Here is a 20136-nt window from a genome sequence, read left to right on the forward strand (position 1 = left end):
GCAAGCAGGCGACAAGGGGCCGGCAGTGAGTGGTCAGCAAGCAGGTGGGCGATGAGCAGCCGGCGGCGAGGGGCTGGCAAACAAGCGGCGGCAGAAGTGGCAAGTAACTAGTGGAGGGGGCACGAAGGGGTGGCCAGCTGGTGAAGGGGTGGCGAGTTGACTGAGGGTGTGGAGGCCAGATGGTGAGGGGGTGGGCAGTGGGCTGTAAGAGTCCAGCAAGGAGTAAACAAGGTGTGGGTGCTGAGGAATTGGTGGTAGGCAGCAAGCGGTCAGCAGGGTGGGGCGTGGTGGCGAAGGGACAACATGGTGGCAAGGGGTTGGCAAGCGGGCGGATGGGCAGGCAGTGAGGAGCTGGGCAGTGAGGGGACCATGCCAGACAGTGGCAGGACGATGTAGTGTGCTGAGATGGCCATGGCAGGCTATGGTGGGACAACGTAGTGCGCTGAGGAGACCGTGCCAGGCCATGGCGGGACAACATAGTGTACTGAGGCGGCCATGGCGGGACAACGTAATGCGCTGAGGCGGTCATGGTGGGACGACATAGTGCGTTGAGGCGGCCATGGCAGGCCCTAGCGGGACAATGCAGTGTGCTGAGGGAACCGTGCCAGGCCATGATGGGACGACATTGCGTGCTGAGGCAGCCATGGCGGGACAACGTAGCACGTTGAGGGAACCGTGCCAGGCCATGGCGGAACCACCCGGCGTGCTGAGGGGCCGTGGCAGGATGACATAGTGAGCTGACGGAACCGTGCCAGGCCATGGCGGGACCACCTGGCGTGCTGAGGGGCCGTGGCAGGACGACATAGTGTGCTGAGGGAACTGTGCCAGGCCATGGCGGGACCACCCGGCGTGCTGAGGGGCCGTGGCAGGACGACATAGTGTGCTGAGGGAACTGTGCCCGGCCATGGGGGGACCACCCGGCGTGCTGAGGGGCCGTGGCAGGACGACATAGTGTGCTGAGGGAACTGTGCCCGGCCATGGGGGGACCACCCGGCGTGCTGAGGGGCCGTGGCAGGACGACATAGTGTGCTGAGGGAACTGTGCCAGCCCATGGCGGGACCACCCGGCGTGTTGAGGGGCTGTGGCAGGACAGCCTGCTGGATTGCTATCACCTCTCAATCCTTTACATCACAGCTCTGCATGAGGTGACGTCACAATACCACGGATTCTGGAGCAAGGGGATTGGCTAGTGCCCTGCTGTCAAGGAGTGACCTCACGCGTTGTCGCCTCGTTGCCTGGCAACCCGACGGTTGCGCTGTACGGGCAGTAACGCACGAGGACGTTTGGGGGTGGGACGTCCCCGGCCTTACCCGCCTCCCTCCCGCCAGCCCGTGGCAGGCGGGGAGCAGCAGCAGCCGCCGCCGCCGCCCAGAACCCCTCCTAGCCCCGCCCGGCTCCTTGCTCGCACTGCGCCTGCGCTGAGACACGCAAAGCGCGTAGGGGGCGCAAGCAGCGGGGAGCGGAGCACGGCGAGGCCGGGCCTAGGGAGCGCGAGCGCCGCCCGGATTCAGGTGAAGGCGGCGGCTGACGCGGCTCCCCGCTCTTGGGACCCCCCCCCCCCCCCGCCGTGTGGGGCCAGGCGGTGACCCCGGGGCTGGGAGGTGTGGGGAGGTGAGCGGCTCGGGGGTCCCCCCCTCGTGGGGCCCTGCGGGGGGAGCCTCTCTGGCGTCTCCCCGGGGCTCCCTGCGGGGGGAGCGGTTCTGCCCCCCCGTGGGGCCTTGCAGGGGGGTGCGGCTCTGGAGCATCCGCCCCAGGGGACAATGGCTCTTCCCCTGCCAGGACGTAGTTTAGGGGCCCCCTGGAGCGGCCCCCTCTCTGCGTGTGGGGGAGCAGCTCTGGGCTTTCAGGGAGCAGCTCTCCTTGAGCCTTGCAGGGGTTGTGGTCTCCCTGACAGGCGGGGGGGCGGGGGGGACAGGCCCCAGTTGACCCCACTTCTCTGATCCTTTGAAATAAATCTCCCCCCCTCCCCCCAGCAAGGCTAACTTCCAACTCTCTCGCTGGGCCTTGTGTGGCAGTGGCAATTCCCCTCCCCCTTAAGGGCTCTGGAGTTCTCCGCCATGGCAGGTGTGCCCTGGGCATGCAGAGCCTCGTGCTGCTTGGCTGCTTCATTGGGGTGAGCCAGCAGTGTCTTTTGGGATGGTGCCTGCTCCCAAGAACAGAGCTGACAGGTGGATCCCGGTTGAAGACTGTGGTGTGCACCCAAGAACTAGGGCACAACTAATTTTAGCGGCTCTAACCTTGAGTGTGTGTCTTTAAGGACTTGTCAGTAGTTTCTGCAAACTCCTGTTGTTTGAAGGGGAAAAAATTAATACTGGAGCAGTATGTGCTCCCTGCAAGGAATAGTAAACAGCCCATAACATAAAGTCCTAAATTTGAGATAGCACAGCGGCTGTGTGCACTGCATGGCATTGTTCGTAGTCAATTTTCAGTGGTGGGAATTGTGAGTTACAGTCATCTCTGTGCTTACAACCAGAGAGGCAGATCAGTGGGTGAACTGCCTTCTTTCAAGGGGGAATGCACTACATGAATTATGGTGCCCATGCAGGATCCACTATGAAGTATGATGCTTGAAGCAGTTATTTGTGTTTAGGCCTCCATTGCTACACATATATTCACAGTGGAAACCCAAGTCTGTTAGTCAGATACCACAATCTGTTGTTCATATGGTTTTGCAGAAACTGCAGGGTACTTGGTAATTCCTTATTCCAGAAGAAAGGGGGATGATATAAACTTAGGAAGAGAATGTTTTTATTCTTATCGTTAGGACCCTGCCAAATTCATGGTCCATTTTGGTCAATTTCACAGTCACAGGGTTTAAAAAATGGTAAATGTCATGATTTCAGCTATTTAAAGCTGAAATTTCACAATGTTGTAATTTAGGGGTCCTGACCCAAAAAGGAGTTCTGTGGGGATTATGATCTTGCTACACTTACTTTTGTGCAGGTGCTGGCAACAGCATTGCTTTCAGAGCTGGCAGCTGGAGAGTGGCGTCTGCTGGCCAGGAATCCAGCTCTGAAAATAGAGCTTCTGCAAGTAGCAGCACAGAGGTTAGGGTGGCATGGTATGGTATTGCGACCTTTATTTCTGTGTGGGTGCTGTCTTCAGAGCTGGGTACATGGCCACTATTATAGCCACCATTCTCCAGTTGTTCAGCTATGAAGGCAGCCAGGAAGTAAAGGTGTCAGTACCAAGACCCTTCTCAAATAAACTTGTGGTCCCCTTGCAACTCCCTTTTGGGTGTCTGTGAAGTGCTGAGGTTGACTTAATATTGCTTATAGAGGCCCCAGTTCAGACCTCGTTAGGCTAGGCACTGTACTGTTTTAAGAGTATATGATCAGTAGGAAAAAAAAGAGGCAGCCAGGGTGAAACTGAAGTAACTTGCTCATAGTCACACCATATGCTAGTGGTAGAGCTGGAAACAAAATTCAAGTTTACTGAGTCCCAATTTAATTCCCTATTTCATGGGTGGGCAATAATTTTTGACCAGGGACCACTTCAGAAAATGTGAAGTGTCCTGGGCTGCCCCAGAAGGGCCTCCTGCACAAGGGGCAGGGCCAGGACACTTCTGGGCTTCCCCACCCACAGACCCTGATTGGTCTGTAGGTGGGGTAGCGCGTGCAGTCTTTGCCCCCGCTCTCCCCCCCAGAGAACCACCAGCTGTTCTGAACAGCTGGCGGTTCCCTCTAGGTGCCTGTGCCCTTGGAGATAGGAGGAGACTTTGTGCACTTCCCCCTCCCCGCCCCGAAGTCATTCAGGACCTTGGAGGAGAGGGAGGACTATTTGAAGTCTGCCCCTGCCCTACAAGGGAGCGCTGCACTTAGTCACCGGCCAGCTGAGCAGCAGCTGGCCGTTGACTCTAAGCGCACTCCTTGCAGGGCAAGGGCAGGTGAGAGGAGATTTGACATGCTTCCCCTTCACCCCCCACCCTTAGGGCCTGATTGGCCAGGGGGCCTGGGAGCAGTAGGACCTCCATGGGCTGGATCAACCCACATGGTTGGCCGAATCCGGCCTGCAGAGGCCCTTTTGCCCACCTCTGCCTTAGTCAATGGTCCACACAGCCTCCCAGTGTAACATACTCTTCTCAGTTTTCTTGTTAAACACATAACAAATCGGTCCATTAAAAAGCAGAAATTGCTGAACAGGGCCTGTTCCTGAAGGCATATGTTGGAAATATGCTGTTTCAAAGTAACAAAACAGGATTTCTGCCTTACCGTTTGAAACTATTAGATATTTGTGATATTGGTGGTGGTGCTGCCTATTTTTCCATTAGTGACCTGACTACGTGGGTAATAACCATAGCAGGTACAGTCTCTTATGTTCTTTAAAATGAATAAAAATTTGAGTGTGATGGTCACTTAATGAGTGATACTGTTAGAGTTAGTCTTATTAGGAGTACACAGTTGATAACTTTGTCCATCATTTTATACTGTCCTTCAGATACTTTTTCTAATCTAAATATTTTGTATTTGATTTTTTTCTAGTGACAATGAGACCATTGTGTGTGTTCCTTGCTGTTTTGTTCATCCCATGGGGCTTTTCTTTAGCTAAGTTTGATGAATTTGAGGATGGGGATGATATTGTGGAGTATGATGATAATGACTTTGCTGAGTTTGAAGATGTTACTGAAGATGTAACCACAGAATCTCCACAGAGGATCATAACCACAGAAGATGATGAGGAGGAGGCCACTGTCGAGCTTGAAGGTCAAGATGAAAATCAGGAGGACTTTGATGATGCAGATGCGCAGGTAATGTCAAATTCATGCTCTTGCTCCTTTTAGCCTCTCATTTAAATTATCCTTTTACTTATCAACCCAGATCCATGATTGTTCTTGTACTATACTGTACTGCAGTACTTATGCTGTGATCCCATCAGATCTCCCAAGCTATGTGGGATCTGGATCTGTCAATATTTGGCTGGAATATTTCAAGGGAACACCTATGGAATTCAGACGGCGGTACGCTTCTTTCAGATTCAGTAGTGAATCTATTGTGGTGCTAGGCAAAGTTGTGCTGTTGGATAGAACAACTTCCAAGTGAATTATAAAATGGAGATTCCAACTAGTTGTGGTAATTAAAGATCCCATGGCACGTCTATAGAAGTAAAGATGTTAACTTCCACAGCCTGGTCCACTTTTGGTGATTCTATATTGCCTCTCTAAATGTCCATGCAGTTTCAATGGCATCTAATCATCTCCTCTTCTGATCACAAACTTTATAATGCTTTGCTGTGTCCTGTTTTGAGAATGTTGTGATCCACTGCAGAGGTAGGTGCATTTCTGTGATAGAACTGTCCTTTGAGAATCATCTGGGTGTCAATATATAGACGTCTGTGAGATCCGTGGAGTTGAAAGGCACTTTATACATGCAAAAACATGGCTGTTGAGTCTTCATAAAATTGTGAATAAACATTTTATTGCGGAAGTGTTCCAATTAAAAAAAACCTCTGCAATTTTCATTTATTTTAACTTTAAAATCTCAGCTGTAACATTGTAAAAGAGATTGCTGCTTTAGAGAGATGATGCAGATCACTTTATTTTCTGTCTGGGGTATGTTTGTTGTGCTTAAAAGAAGCACCCAGGATCTTTTTCAGAGGGATAAGGCAACACGCCACATTTATTGAACATACATAGATCAATCAATACTTATCACCCCAAACTGGGTGGGGTTGCAACTTCTTTGGAGGATAGGGACATAATTCAAAATGACCTTAGCAAGTTAGAGAAATGGTCAGAGGTAAACAGGATGAGGTTTAATAAAGAGAAATGCAAAGTGCTCCACTTAGGAAGGAACAATCAGTTCCATACATACAAGATGGGAAGCGACTGTCTAGGAAGGAGCATGGCGGAAAGGGATCTAGGGGTCATAGTGGACCACAAGTTGAATATGAGCCAACAGTGTGATGCTGTTGCAAAAAAAGCAAATATGATTCTAGGTTGTATCAACAGGTGTGTTGTAAGCAAAACTCGTGAAGTCATTCTGCCGCTCTACTCTGCACTAGTTAGGCCTCAGCTGGAGTACTGTGTCCAGTTCTGGGCGCCACATTTCAAGAAAGATGTGGAGAAATTGGAAAGGGTACAGAGAAGAGCGACAAGAATGATTAAAGGTTTAGAGAACATGACCTATGAAGCCAGGCTTCATGAACTGGGCTTGTTTAGTTTGGAAAAAAGAAGATGAAGGGGGGACATGATAGCGGTTTTCAAATATCTAAAAGGGTGTCACAAGGAGGAAGGAGAAAATTTGTTCCTCTTGGTTTCTGAGGACAGGACAAGGAGTAATGGGCTTAAAGTGCAGCAGGGGAGGTTTAGATTGGACATTAGGAAAAAATGCCTAACTGTCAGGGTGGTCAAATATTGGAATAAATTGCCAAGGGAGGTGGTGGAATCTCCCTCTCTGGAGATATTTAAGAACAGGTTAGATAGACATCTGTCAGGGATGGTGTAGACGGAGCTTGATCCTGCCTTGAGGGCGGGGGGCTGGACTCGATGACCTCTCGAGGTCCCTTCCAGTCCTATTATTCTATGATTCTATGATCATATGCATATGATACATTACACTCATGCACACACACAAGAACGCTCCATCTTGTTGTTACCAAAAGTTGCTCCCCCTAACTGCACTGGCCAGGTGAGTTAGATGGGGGGAGGAGTGGAGCCGGGCTCCTACCGATCTAGATCGATGCTCCCATGTTGACAAGACAAAAACCCAGGGTCCCTCTGCAAGATGCCTCATATTTATCTCTCTCATGCAGCCAATTAGTCATCACCTTGCCTTTCTTAATGCTGCTTCAAAGAGTTCTTCCAAGGGCAAGCACTTGCTGCTTGACTCCCATGGCATCTGTATGTCCAGTCTTCTTAATGAGCTCACTTTCCAGGTATTGTCTTGGATCTGGCTCCCAGACCTCCACCCTTGCAACTGCTGCTGGAGGTGCTCACCTTTCATTCTCCATTCACACCTCATTCATTTCAACAGGGCAATCAAGGAAAGGGGAGAGCTCAAGAGACATTTTTTCTTACAATATTCATCCATCCATCCATCCATCCAAAAGGAAAGTTTCTCTTAATACAAAGTTATAGGAGAAATGATAATATTACAGGGATTTATCCACATGTTGTGTTTTGCCACTTATCAGGCTTGAGATGTTTAGGCTGCTTATACTTACCCTTAGGAAGGAGATGCTGAGAATGAGCCATATGATGATGAGGAATTTGAAGGCTATGAAGAAAAAACAGATGTATCTCCCAGCAAAAGCAAAGACCCCATAACCATTGTTGATGTAGGTATAAATGTCTGGATGTCTTTCCATTCATCGTTTTATGATTTATTTCTGGTATGATTGAGCCTAGAGGGCCCTACAGAGAACAAGACATCATTGTGTTAGCTCCTGACCCAGGTTATAGCTCCCTCCTGCCCTAGATCACAACCCAAACACCTGTACTCCTTCCAATACCCTTCCTCCAGGTGAGAATCTTTTCCTGCACCCAACCCCTCCCCCAGATCAGAACCCTCTCCCAGACCCCTTCCTGCAACCTAATCCCCTAGCCTGAGCTCCCTTCTGCACCCAACCTCCATCCTAGACTAAGGAGGTAAGCGACTAGTCGCTTCTCCAACCCCTTGCTGCCTCTGTCAAAAAGAGGCAGCAAGGGAGAGGGAAGGGGGGGCTGCTGGGGAGAGCCAGCTTAAAAGACAGCTCCCCCAGCTCTGTGGGAGGGGGAAGAAATCCCCACAGAGGCCAGCAGGGGACTGGTCCCAGGCTCCATGCACCTTTCATCTTTGAAATGCAGCATCAGCTGCATGGGCTCTTGTTACATTTCAAAGCGGAAGCGCCCTTATCGACTAATCGAAAAGTTGATGGAAGTTCCATTGACTATTAGATTAGTTGATTAATATAATTTTAACATCCCTAGCCTAGACCCCACATCCAGTCCATTAATATCACGGGAAAGTGCGGCCCTTGATCACGTTCCAAATTCTTGGAGTTAATAATGACCCCAGGCCTAAGGTCAAAGAATACTGTATCAGCTATGCTCAGCATGATTGTTGCTGTCATAGAGTAACTCATGTCAGTGATGAAGTTGGCCCTAAGTATCCTCAACTCTATAGCATAACTTTAGTAAACCTTATCACTCTCATTCAAGGGCGAAGCTTCTCTGGTAACTTATTTGTTCCAAAACAAATGATTATGCAGGATCCATTACATCCAGTAATAAAATAACTTCATTCACTTACTACAGGTCCCTGCGCATCTTCAAAACAGTTGGGAGAGTTATTACATGGAGATCTTGATGGTAACTGGCCTTCTTGCATACATCATGAACTACATCATTGGGAAGAATAAAAACAACCGGCTAGCTCAAGCCTGGTTCAACACTCACAGGGAGTTGCTGGAAAGTAACTTTGCCCTTGTTGGTAGGTTTTTGCAGTTGCTGTGCCCAACTGTTTGCTTCTTTGGATGTGACTGGCTTATATCATTGTGAGGCTGGGGTGGGGAGAGGAAATGTCATTTCTCCAGCAACTCTTGTTAATAGTCGTGCCAGTTCTGCATGTAGTAAAGTGATCTATCAATCTCTCCAATACTGAAATGCTATCTAAATGCTGAAATCATAATGGTGTAGAAAAAGTTGCATAAGAGAGCATTAAAATGGCACTATAATCCATCAGAATAATCCAAGAGTGCTTGATTTCTAATCCTAACAATGCCATTTCACTGCGTGAGTCACTGACAGTTAGCTCACCTGTCCTTTAGTTAACCAGAAGATTTACCTGGTGTTGCTCAAGTCCTTAAGTCAAATAAATTGTTGTTTTTCTTCATTTAAATCATTGTTCTGGTGTAAGGCTGCAAGTGAGGGGTTCAGTATGTAGGTTATCCTGGGGAGAGGACAGTGTCTTGGGCACTGCAGTGGGCACAGCTTGGGGGAGGGATGTATGTCCCCCAGCTGGGGGACAGAGACATACAGACAAACACTCTGAAGTATATAGTAGATAGTGGTAGGGATTTTAAAATACATTTAATTAAGCTACTATGTAACCCCTGAAAATTTCCATGATTACATACTATACTAAAATATATAGTAAGAAGATATATTGTTGTTTTCAGGGGATGATGGCACAAATAAAGAAGCCACAAGCACAGGGAAGCTCAACCAAGAAAATGAACACATATACAACTTATGGTGCTCTGGCAGGGTGTGCTGTGAGGGAATGCTTATCCAGCTAAAGGTAAGGATGAAAGATCTTGCAGGATTGTTCCACTTACTGACAGGTGGAAATTGAAAATTTGGTAAGGTGCTGTGCCCCTTTCTCTCTCTCCAGGTTGGGTAATCAGGGGCCTGGTTAGGATTTTTTTTTTTTTTTTTAAATCTGACTAGATTCTGAATACATGCAGGAAGCAGATATGCTGAGTGAACAGTGGCCATTTTTACATAGTCCTGTATCTTGTGATACCAGCATTTTAAGATCTAGTCTGTGAGTAGCAATGAATACTTCATACTTCTGGAAAATTGAGAACTCCTTCTGGCTGGCCCTGTGGGGCAATTGTTCCTGGTCATAATGGTGGGTAAGAGATTGGGAGTAATTGGCAGTCTAATAGTGCTTTTTGGGGAGTGGAAGTTACTGAATGTGTCACGCCTGGGCTTTGAACCAGAAGAATGTTCATCCCCTGAAGAAGGGAGAATTTGTCTTATTTATATTAGCTTGGCAGAAGCGATACAACCAAAGATCAGGAGAAATATTTCCATGATTTTTTTTTCCCCCCCTATTTCAATGGAAAGTTTTGTGCTTGGATGTAAGTACTTCCCTGAAATATTTACAAGCTGAGCACTACCGCTTAGAGCTAGCACATGAGAACCAAAAAATGAAACCTTGCGACTGCTTGTAATGAGCACTATGCTGTGCTTGGTGGGAAGTATTTGCAGCATCTGTGTTTAGCTGTGAGAAGGAAAATGATGCAAAAAATAGCAGAAAGTGGTCAGAAGTAAACCAGATATTTCAAATTTTACATTTTAACTGACTTTGCCGTCGTCATGGTTTAGGGTAAAAAAAAAAAAAAAAAAACTTTTCAGTCTTAGAGGAAGTTCAGACTACAACCTTCCTATCCAGATGCTATGTATAGCCAGTCCCAAATTATCTGTCTGTTCACAACTTTGAGAACTACATTTATTCATATTAATGTCCATTTACTTCCATCTTAGCAGAAAGAGTATTAGAAAAAAAAAAGATTCCAGTGAAGAAATTTAGATGTCTTCCATATCAAAAAGCAGAATATTTGATTAATGTCTGTCGTGCCAAATAGGTTCTTTAGGTGATAACTGGAGCAAATGCAGAATGGAAAGCTTTGTAGTTTTCTAAGACCTGCCTGGTCTTGGTACAAAGTTGTACCAGTTTAACTAAAACTGATTTTTATACCAGTTAGATAAACTGGCATAATTTTTGTGGCAGAAGCTAAACTGATATAGACGGTTTTAAACCAACAATCATCACAAAGTTACAGTTAACTAAGCCATTTTAAGTTAATTCAGAGAAGGCCTTAGCCATACTGTAGATTCTACTACATTCCAGTAAACTGCTAAATACATTCTCTTTCAGTTTCTCAAGAGGCAAGACCTTCTGAATGTACTTGCTCGAATGATGAGGCCAGCCTGTGACCAAGTGGTATGCTCTGAATTGTTTAGATTTACTGTGCATCCTTCTCATTGCATTCCTTCAACTCTATGGGGCTTTTTGTCTTTCCCACAACTCGCCAGGAGAGGGCTTCAAACAGAAATGCAGCTTTCGTCTGTCTTTTTTTTAAAATAAAGTAACTCTGAAATGATCTTCAAACACCATTCATGTACTTTTTCTTTCCCTTTTTTTATGATGCACTAAACTTCTGATGACTAATTCATTGTTTGTGTGTCTGTGGGTTTTTACTATTCATGGAATTTTGTGACCCAGAGCCCTCACACTTTGACTTAATCTTGACAAAACTTGCTTTTGTGACTTGCAGTCTCCAACAATTGATTTGTCTTTTGGACCCTTTTATAATCACACTAGGTAGTCTGTTACATGCCTGGTATTCTGCTTCTTGTAAAGCTAATTGTTGTCTATCAGCTGTTAGTGTTGGGAACAGTGGGAACCTATCTCCCCATATACAATGAGAAGTCCTGTGGCACCTTATAGACTAACAGATTTATTGGAGCTTAAGCTTTCGTGGGCAAAGACCCATTTTGTCAGTTGCACCAGACTTCTCATTATTTATGCAGATTCAGACTAACATGATATTATAACCCCTCTGATATTATATCCCCATATGTATGTCTAGGGTTGCCAGGTGTCTGGTTTTGAACTTTGTCAGGGAAATAAATTGAGAAAATACCAGACATATAAATGGTATATTCTAATTAAGTTAGTTTTATTATTATGAGTATCAGTACATAGTTGTGTACTGCCTGGCTGGAAGACACGCTCACGCTGCGTGCACATGTCTACCAGCCACGCAGTACGCAGCTACACAATAGAGAGGAGGGGGGCAGAGCTGGGGTGGGATGGAATCCCCGGGATCGGACTCGCTTGCACTCTGCCAGGACCGTGTGCAGGATGGGCAGCACCCTGGATCTGCGTACACCAGGGTCAGCCCCATTCCCCCTGACCCTTTCACAGCCAGCCCTGCTCCCTGCCGGCTGGTTCTCCCCCTCCCGGGTCAGCCCCGCTCCCCCGACCTCCTCCTGGCCAGCCCCGCTCCCCTCCCCTCCCCTCCCGGCCAGTCCCCCACCACCATCTGAGATCAAGTGTGTCCGGTATTTTTTTTGAAGCCATCTGGTAACTCTATGTATGTCTTGTCAAAGTGTAAATGCCAGTACAGGGGACACAGGAGCCGTAAGGAAAAACGGGGAGGAAGGGGAGTATTTTAATTAGTTTTATAGTTTGTTGTATTCTTCAGTCTATCTCATTTAGAAGTGGTAAATGCATGCAAGCAGTACTGTTGGCTATCTAGTATGCTTTCAAACCGAGTACTCCTACAGCTTTGCTTTGATGCCCATTGTCAGTGAACACTAGGGACGTTAAAATGTATTTATTCAGGTGAATGTGTAACTGCTGAAGCCATCTTCCGCTTCCCCCATCCCTGCCCTGCTGCCTCTAGGCAGCAGGAGGGGGTGGGAGGTGGTCTGCATGTGGGAGGTGGTCTGCATGTATCTGTGAAGGTTAACTGATGAGTCCAGACCATTTACACTATCGTATCCTTAATAAACGCTGAGATTGGGAACCCAGCTTTCTAATTTTTAGATGTTTACCATATGGTTTTAGGAGTGAGAAACAAAGCTATTAAATCCAGACATAGATAAAATGGCTTTATCCCCGTTGAATAACACCTGAATATAGTAGCTGCACTTGGATTTCCTTTTTGATATTTTCAAAGGAAAAGGTAGGGTTAACTTTGTAGTGAAAAAAATGTTTGCACAGTAAGACTTGGAAGTGCTTGTCCATGGCAAGTGCTTCATGTCTTAAAATCTTAACTGAGTTAAGGACCTGAGCAACAACAGGTAAATGTGCTAGTAAGTAATAGTATAAATCCAGTCACTACTAGTGTCTCTCTTTTTCTCAGCAAATAAAAGTAACAATGAATGATGAAGACATGGACACTTACGTGTTTGCTGTTGGAACAAGAAAAGCCTTAGTGCGACTTCAGAAGGAAATGCAGGACCTGGTATGTACGCGTATGTGAAAGTTGGAAGTAAATGGATGGTTCATGCAATTGGTAATGGTTTATAAAGCTTTTCATCTCTTGGTTATTCAAGTCCAGAGCCAGTTGGGAATAACAGAAAGTTATCTGAAGGTTGAGTGACCTATAAGAATTAATTATAGGCCATGCTCAGTCCAGTTCCCAATGAACCAATATCTGCATCCTGAAGTAACCGGCACTCATTGGCTTCTGTACTGGCAATTTTAGCAGCAGGTCCAGGGAAAGATAACTTCTTTGTCATCTTTACAAGAGGTGTCTCAAAAGGGAGGTTTAGATATGTTGACAGGTTTGCAAAATTTTTGCTTAGTCTCTCTTAGTGCAGCACCAATTACCTTGTCAGATTTTGAAAAGTCTACTCGCTAATGATGAATGCAGAACTTTCTCTGGCAAGTCAGCAAGCCTAAGCCATCACTTTCAGCAGAATTAAAGAATCTCTTAGTATCAGGGATGTTATGATCTTGTGAAGAGTGTACTTCATACTGAAAATTTCTGTCTCTGGTCAGCCGGGTCTAGCCTTACCATGAGGTGAACTGGGGCGGCCACCTCAGGTGCCAGACTGTGGTGGGGAGGGGCGCCACTAGGACCAAGACTGTAGAAAATTGTGTTTGCTGGTGAATATGTATTCTCTCTGCTCTAGATGCACAGAGATGGTGGAGTGCTGTGCTGGAGGAAGGAGGGCACAAGAGACATAACAGGCAGGCAGGAAAAAAGTGGCATGGGGGTATCATTTGAGCTCCCCACCTCAGGTGCCAAAATGTTATGGGCCGGCCCTGCTGGTCAGGTGGAATTAAGAAACATATCATATTTATTTTTATTTCAGTACTAGCCAGGATCCTGGCTGTGTTAGGCACTGTCCAAACACAATAAAAGATGCACACTTTTTTTCTCTCTTCTCCTTCTAATAGAGTGAGTTCTGCAGTGACAAACCGAAGTCTGGGGCAAAGTATAGTCTTCCGGAGTCACTGGCTATCCTGTCAGAGATGGGAGAGGTCACAGAGGGAATGATGGACACAAAGGTATTGAAGGAAACTCTGTCATTTTCTTGATAAGCTAGGTTGTTTTAAGGCTGGAGTTCTGTGTGAAATCTCTCTCAAAAGAGACAGCATGGGAGTTGAATGCCACATCTTTCTCTCCCTTTGGGAATCCTGAGAAACAAAGATCCCAAAGTATTAGCAAGAGTTAACATCTATACAATTGTCAATGGAGAAAACATCTGTATTGATTTTATATATTAGTATATCCATTGTAAATGTGGGACTTAAGCTGTTATTTGAAGTAAGCAAGGCAGTATTGCCAATGTGGTTGAATGTTACAAGAGCCTCAATATATACCTTTGAAGTTGTGGCTGATCACTGGAGGAAGTGTCATGTCCCAAATGAGAACTTTGTCCTACATCCTTAACTTGCTAACATTCACTAAGTGTCAGGGCTTCTGTTTATTTGCATGGACTTTTTCTCTAACAAGAGACACTGGTGGTAACTTGAGCACAAGAATTTTCCAAAATCAGGACACAGAGGCACTATCAGTAAACCGTATCAGGACAGGTTGGAGATGAATTGGTTATACAAAAATTAATCTGTTTCTCTTTCAGATGGTACATTTCCTCACGCACTATGCTGATAAGATCGAGTCCGTCCATTTTTCAGACCAGTTCTCCGGTCCAAAACTTATGCAAGAGTATGTATGAAACTAGACATCTTCTAATGGCTATTGTAGCAGACAAAATATAGACTAGCATACTTGTGTATTATAGCAGCTACATGTTGCATTGGAGGAGATGTATAGACATGAAGAGGTAAAGATAAAACAGATAATCAGAATTTCCCAAAATGTAAAGCAGCTGTACTAGTTTTCTAAAATCGAAGTGTCTGCTGCCTTCATTTCAGTTTTGTGATCTGACTGCATTGGAACTTGGGCTACTCCACCCAAGAACTGCCAGGTATAGCATTAACTGCTGCCTAGGAAGTGATTAGCTGCTAGCAAAGGGTCTAAGTAAAGTAAGGATGAAGAACCTAGAAATACCAATGACAAACTAAGGATGTAAAATCCCATTTAATTGGTTAACTGGTTAAATGTATGTTTAACTGGTTAACTGATTAAAGATTCCCCTGCCACCACCAAGGGCTGCTTCGGCCATCCAGGAGTGCCCTCTACCAGTGGTGGGCGAGAAGCTTCTCCAATCCCCACTGGTTAACTGGAACCAGTAAGTCTCACCCATTATGAGTGAAGCTAACCAGTTAAACATTCACGTCCCTATCACAAACCTTAAACTTTAACATTAATTTTATGAATATCTTTTGAATGGGAGAAAAACATTTCATTTCAGGGATCTATTGCTTGAAATCTTGTTTTATGTCAATGAAAAATAATTTAGTGTCAGTTACATTGCTTTTTAAATGCTACCTGGTGTTTGCAAGTGGCTGTTAGTTCTGCACTGGCCTAGTGTGTGTTTATGTCCATATTTTGTGTTCTCTTATTCCAATTCCTTTATTTCCTCTCTTCTGCCAGGGAGGGTCAGCCTTTAAAACTGCCTGACACTAAAAGGACACTATTGTTTACATTTAACGGTAAGGAAAGGTTTATGATTAATCAGATTTTGCAGATAAGTTGAGTGCTAAAGCCATGCCACTTGGGAGATAGTAGGCAGTAGATAAAGGCACAGGATCCCTCAGTAATGCAACAGGATGCAATAATGCACAGTAAGTAAGTGAGTGGCATATAGCATTGGTAGTGGGATAAAGGAGCCTTGATTCTTTAGATAAGTAGTTCGTATCCAGCCCCGGGTCAACAATGATAAAGTTATTCTAGTTTGATTGCAGTATTTGGGGAAGGAATTTGTTTTGTGTCTACTTTTTGTGGGCAGGTGTCCATCTCTCTCAAGTCATCAGCACAAGTGGCCATGATGGCTAAACGACCAACTTTCCACAAGTCAAGAATTGGGTGGGTCAGACCCTATCATTCCTAATGATTATCCCAGTAGATCAGCCTTGGGATGGCGAGGGACAGTTTATGGTCATGCCTGTTGCTGTGTATGCTATATTGTTTTTCTCAATTAATAGAAGATGTCAGAGCTGCCAGGCTTAGTGACATTGAAATTGAAAACACCCGTCCCTCAGGGATTCCAGTTATTTTCAGCAGCAAAGACCATATTTTACCTTCTGATCCATACACATGCCTCCTAATGACTAAAGTGGAAGCCGTGGGCATGTCAGAGGGAAAAACATGGCCTTTAAATTGCATTTTGCAATGATAAAAGCAGAAATTTGATATCAGTATAAAAACATGGATTCAGTCTGGAAGTATTGTAAGAGAAAAATGTGCCTACTGCTATCTGAAGAATCTGAATTTAATTTCCAGAAGAAATGTTTGTTAATTAACTCATTTTAAAGGAGAATTGGAGTATTGTTCTTTGTGGACTTCTATGAACAGGCTGAGCAATGTGTAGAGGTTCTTCTAATTAATATAAAAAACCTTATCAATGTCCCTGAATTAATCTGATGAAGATTTCTTTGCTTTACAGTGCCTGGTTCAGGCAATACTTCCCCAAAAGATATGGAAGCTCTGTTGCCTTTGATGAACATGGTCATTTATTCTATTGACAAAGCGAAAAAGTTCCGTCTAAATAGAGAAGTAAGTCACGTGCTCCTGTGTGTGTTATAGTCAGTTAACATATAAAACTACTTATGGTTAAACGTCCCAAGGTAACTTTTGTAAAGCAAGGAGCCTTAAAATTCAAATCACCATCTATGGTGATTATTCTGCTTGCCTTAAATCATATCATATGATTATCATTTGGATTTGGTATTCTCTGCTTCCTGTTGCATAAGAGAGGTATTCAAACTATTGTACGCTTAACTCAAGGAAATTGACTCAGCCATAGTCTTACTTGGTCATGGGAGGCAGGGAGGCTGATCAGGGAAGGGTGATAAGAGATGGCAACAGTGATGTTCAGTTGAATAGCTGCAAAAAAGAGGTAGTTCAGACTGAAGAGAAGGAGAAGAGTTCAGATGGTAGAGAACCAGAGGCCACAGGAAAGAGTGTTTGCAAATAACTTTTTAAAAATGGTAATTAGATGAAAAGTGGTTTATAAGACTATTGCATTTAATGCCTTTAGATGATCCTCCATACCTGGGATGCATATTGAAGAAGAATTTTCCTCATCAAGTTTTTAAAGGTTTCTTGAAGTAAGAGACGATATACTTGCCCAAACTTAGTAATGTGTGGTTCTTTCACTCTGAAAAGTTACTATATTTTTAAACACCCCCCCAGTTGATTCAACAGCAGATCTGCTCCATACATGCATTAATCAGACCTGCTTACTTTAGTACTTAAATTTTTGTTATTTTTTTTCACTCAGGTGTGTGTGAAGTGGCTTCTCTTCCTCCTTGTACAAGGCCTACAGAACTAGGTTCCAGTTCCCTGTGCTGTGGGATTATATTTTTGTGAATGTGTGCCTAACTTGACTTGTAGAATCTTTGCTGCTGAAATAATGAGGAAGGAATCCAGTTTCATATTTAGGTCCTGGGCTGAGTTTGTACATCTGACTAATACTGTAGAGGGTGAGGTAACAACACTTCTTACATGTAAACCGGACAGGTTTAATTTGAAGGCGATACATGTGGAATCACTCTTTCAGATTAGAACTGCCATCTAAATCCTGAGATAAGCTGTTTTTATTATATGTAGCTATTCCAGATGCTGTCTCTGGTACATTGCCTTAGTACCAATTATTTATTTATATTAACTGTTTTTATTTCTTTTTTTGTGGGAAAGGGTAAACAAAAAGCTGATAAGAACAGGGCACGAGTAGAAGAGAACTTCCTTAAATTGACTCATGTGCAAAGGCAGGAGGCTGCCCAGTCCCGCCGGGAAGAGAAGAAAAGGGCAGAGAAGGAGCGAATTATGAACGAAGAAGATCCAGAGAAACAGCGTCGGCTGGAGGTATAATGGATTTTCAGAACAGCTCAAGAACTAATAGCAGGTGTCTCTTGTACAGTATGAGGCACACTTGTAGGTATTCCAGAAGCATGGCAACGTATTATCTTCTGTCGTGCTGGAGATCTGACACATACGTGGAAAAACAGCTCTACTTTTGTATTGATTTTGTTAATTGTTTGTTTCCAAAGCAAGCTGGTGTGAAGGAATGCCAGTCTGTGTCTAGAGGAAACTGCATCCTGGACACAGTACCTTAATTAGCCCTGTTACCTTGATCTTCTCAAATTGTCGACTTGCTTTTCAGTAAAAGTGGTGATGTTCATTCAGTTCTCTATATCCTTCCTCCAGGAAGCTGCTTTGCGACGTGAGCAGAAAAAGCTTGAGAAGAAGCAGATGAAGATGAAGCAAATCAAAGTGAAAGCCATGTGAAACCATTGTGGAAAATTTCTGTGCCACATGTAGACTTTTAATTCACAGGGTATAAAGAACTAGTCAATTTCATAACCTTACACTTCTTCGAACACTGTCGGCCATTAAGAGAAATGCTTTTTGCATTCACACTACTTAACAATTAATTTGGGTATTACAGCAACACACTGATATGTATAGAGGATGATTTGTCTCTGCCACTTTCTTCCATACGGTTGGATTATTTGCTACTTCTGATGCTTTAAAAAAAATCCTCAAACTTGCAATATCCCTTAAACTCCTTTTGTGATCTTTTTTTTTTTTTTTTTTTTTTTAAGATTAAAATACTTTTAATCTTTGCCTGTAACTCATCAGTGCTTTGATTGAGATTTTTAAAGTTACAGGCAATTTTTTTCCCACTTACTTTAGGGAGCGAGGAAAATAGCTTCCCCATGTTTGTGAAATTGCACAATAAATGTTGGTGTGTTTCTATGTCTGCATCAAGCTTGTAAAGGTGCAAAGCATAGAGCCTTCCATATACGGTATGGATACTTCAGGGATTTTAAAATAAGTATAGTTTAGAAAGATTTTCAAACACAGGGCACTGAAACAGTATTGCACAATCTATGCTATTGGTGGCATAAAGATAAAAGCTGTAGATTGGTTAGATATCAGGGAATGGTATACATGAACACTGTTTCCTATCTGTAGTTGTGAATGTTGCAAGCTTAATACAATGTGAATGCTGTATTTTGTGTTTTTTCTTCAGAAATGAATGCATGGTGAGTTGGCAGCTTCATCTAGATTTGAATATTCTTAACTGTACAAAATTGCCTCTTAAATACTTTTGTCATTTTTATGGCAGCTGCTGTCTATTTAATGTTCAGGAAGAGGCTAGATTTGCAATTAAACATCTGGGCAACTTCCCTTTTCCCTAAGCAAGGAGAAAAATGTTAGAAGTTATATCTTTCTGATTCATTGAAATATTTATTTCAGGATTTTGAGCTGAAGGTGGGGGAGAGGTTGGGATGAAGAAAAGGGACACAACCGCACAAGTATCATGCTTTCTAAGTTCTGTATTTTATAGATGTTTCCTACCTAGAAGGCATTTTATTGTTGCTTGTAACATACTCTCTGCAGTTATTCTGGGGAAATAATTTGGGTTTCTCTTGCATTTTCTTATTTGAGGCTTTGTATAAACTTTGTTCTAAGGCAATAACAATGAGCTGCTGTTGAAACAGCATGTGCTAAAAGCCTGTGTTACGGCATGAGATATTTTACTCTGATTTGAATGCAAAAATATGTAATATGATAGACATACAAATATAATTTTATAACAGCTGGTGAAAAGTAATTTAAAGCCAAAAATAGCATAAAATTGTGTAATTTTACTTTTAGTTCTATTTAGCTTTAGAGAGTGAGTCATACAGTTTCACAAAGTTCTTTAAAAAGAAAATACAGGCAGTCCCCGAGTTACGCGGATCCGACTTACGTCGGATCTGCAGTTACGAACGGGGTTTGCTGCCCGTCTCCCTGGTCTCCCTGGTCTGCCTCTGAGGACGCCGGCCGCGGGACAGCCACGGCGCGTCTGAGCTGTCCACTGCCCGCGTGCTCCGCGGCTTTGCTCCACATCTCCCCAGACCAGGGAGATGGGGAGCAAAGCCAGGGAGCACGCGGGCAGCGGACAGCCCAGACGTGCTGCAGCTGTCCTGCTGCCGGCGTCCTCAGAGGCATTGCTCCCCATCTCCCTGGTCTGCTGGTCTCCAGATTCAGCCTGTTGAAACTGATCAGAGGCTGATTCCAGGAAGCCCGGGGCAGAGCGACTCTGCCTCGGGCTTCCTGTAGTCAGCCGCTGGTCAGTTCCGACTTACATACAGATTCAACTTAAGAACAAACCTACAGTCCCTATCTTGTACGTAACCCGGGGACTGCCTGTATAGTTAGTTTGCACACTCTTTTGAGTAAATAGAATGCTTTTGCTGAAGTTCCTTACACTTTTGGGCCATGGCAGCTACTTTTGTAATATGAACATTCATACAAACTATCTATGAAAAGAGTAAAATATAATAGAAACAC

General features: G+C 44.4%; 1 protein-coding gene across 2 annotated transcripts; it reads left to right on the top strand.

The window, feature by feature from the left end:
* The first annotated feature begins 1269 nt into the window (after positions 1 to 1269).
* On the top strand, positions 1270 to 20136 carry CCDC47 (coiled-coil domain containing 47). 2 transcript variants are annotated; one of them, XM_075911224.2, is made up of 13 exons: positions 1270 to 1511; positions 4482 to 4747; positions 7168 to 7275; positions 8234 to 8408; positions 9097 to 9218; positions 10584 to 10649; positions 12580 to 12681; positions 13623 to 13733; positions 14309 to 14394; positions 15226 to 15284; positions 16238 to 16347; positions 17491 to 17658; positions 18001 to 20136. In XM_075911224.2, the coding sequence occupies exons 2-13, from the start codon at positions 4487 to 4489 to the stop codon at positions 18079 to 18081; spliced, it is 1449 nt and encodes a 482-aa protein (XP_075767339.1). In that variant the 5' UTR covers positions 1270 to 1511; positions 4482 to 4486; the 3' UTR covers positions 18082 to 20136. The 2 variants fall into 2 exon arrangements, with proteins under 2 accessions (XP_075767339.1, XP_075767340.1); XM_075911225.2 differs by lacking the exon at positions 1270 to 1511 and adding an exon at positions 1581 to 1601.

The sequence above is a fragment of the Pelodiscus sinensis genome, chromosome 29 (genome assembly GCF_052426305.1).
Source record: "Pelodiscus sinensis isolate ZL-2025 chromosome 29, ASM5242630v1, whole genome shotgun sequence".
NCBI classification, from domain to species: domain Eukaryota; kingdom Metazoa; phylum Chordata; order Testudines; family Trionychidae; genus Pelodiscus; species Pelodiscus sinensis.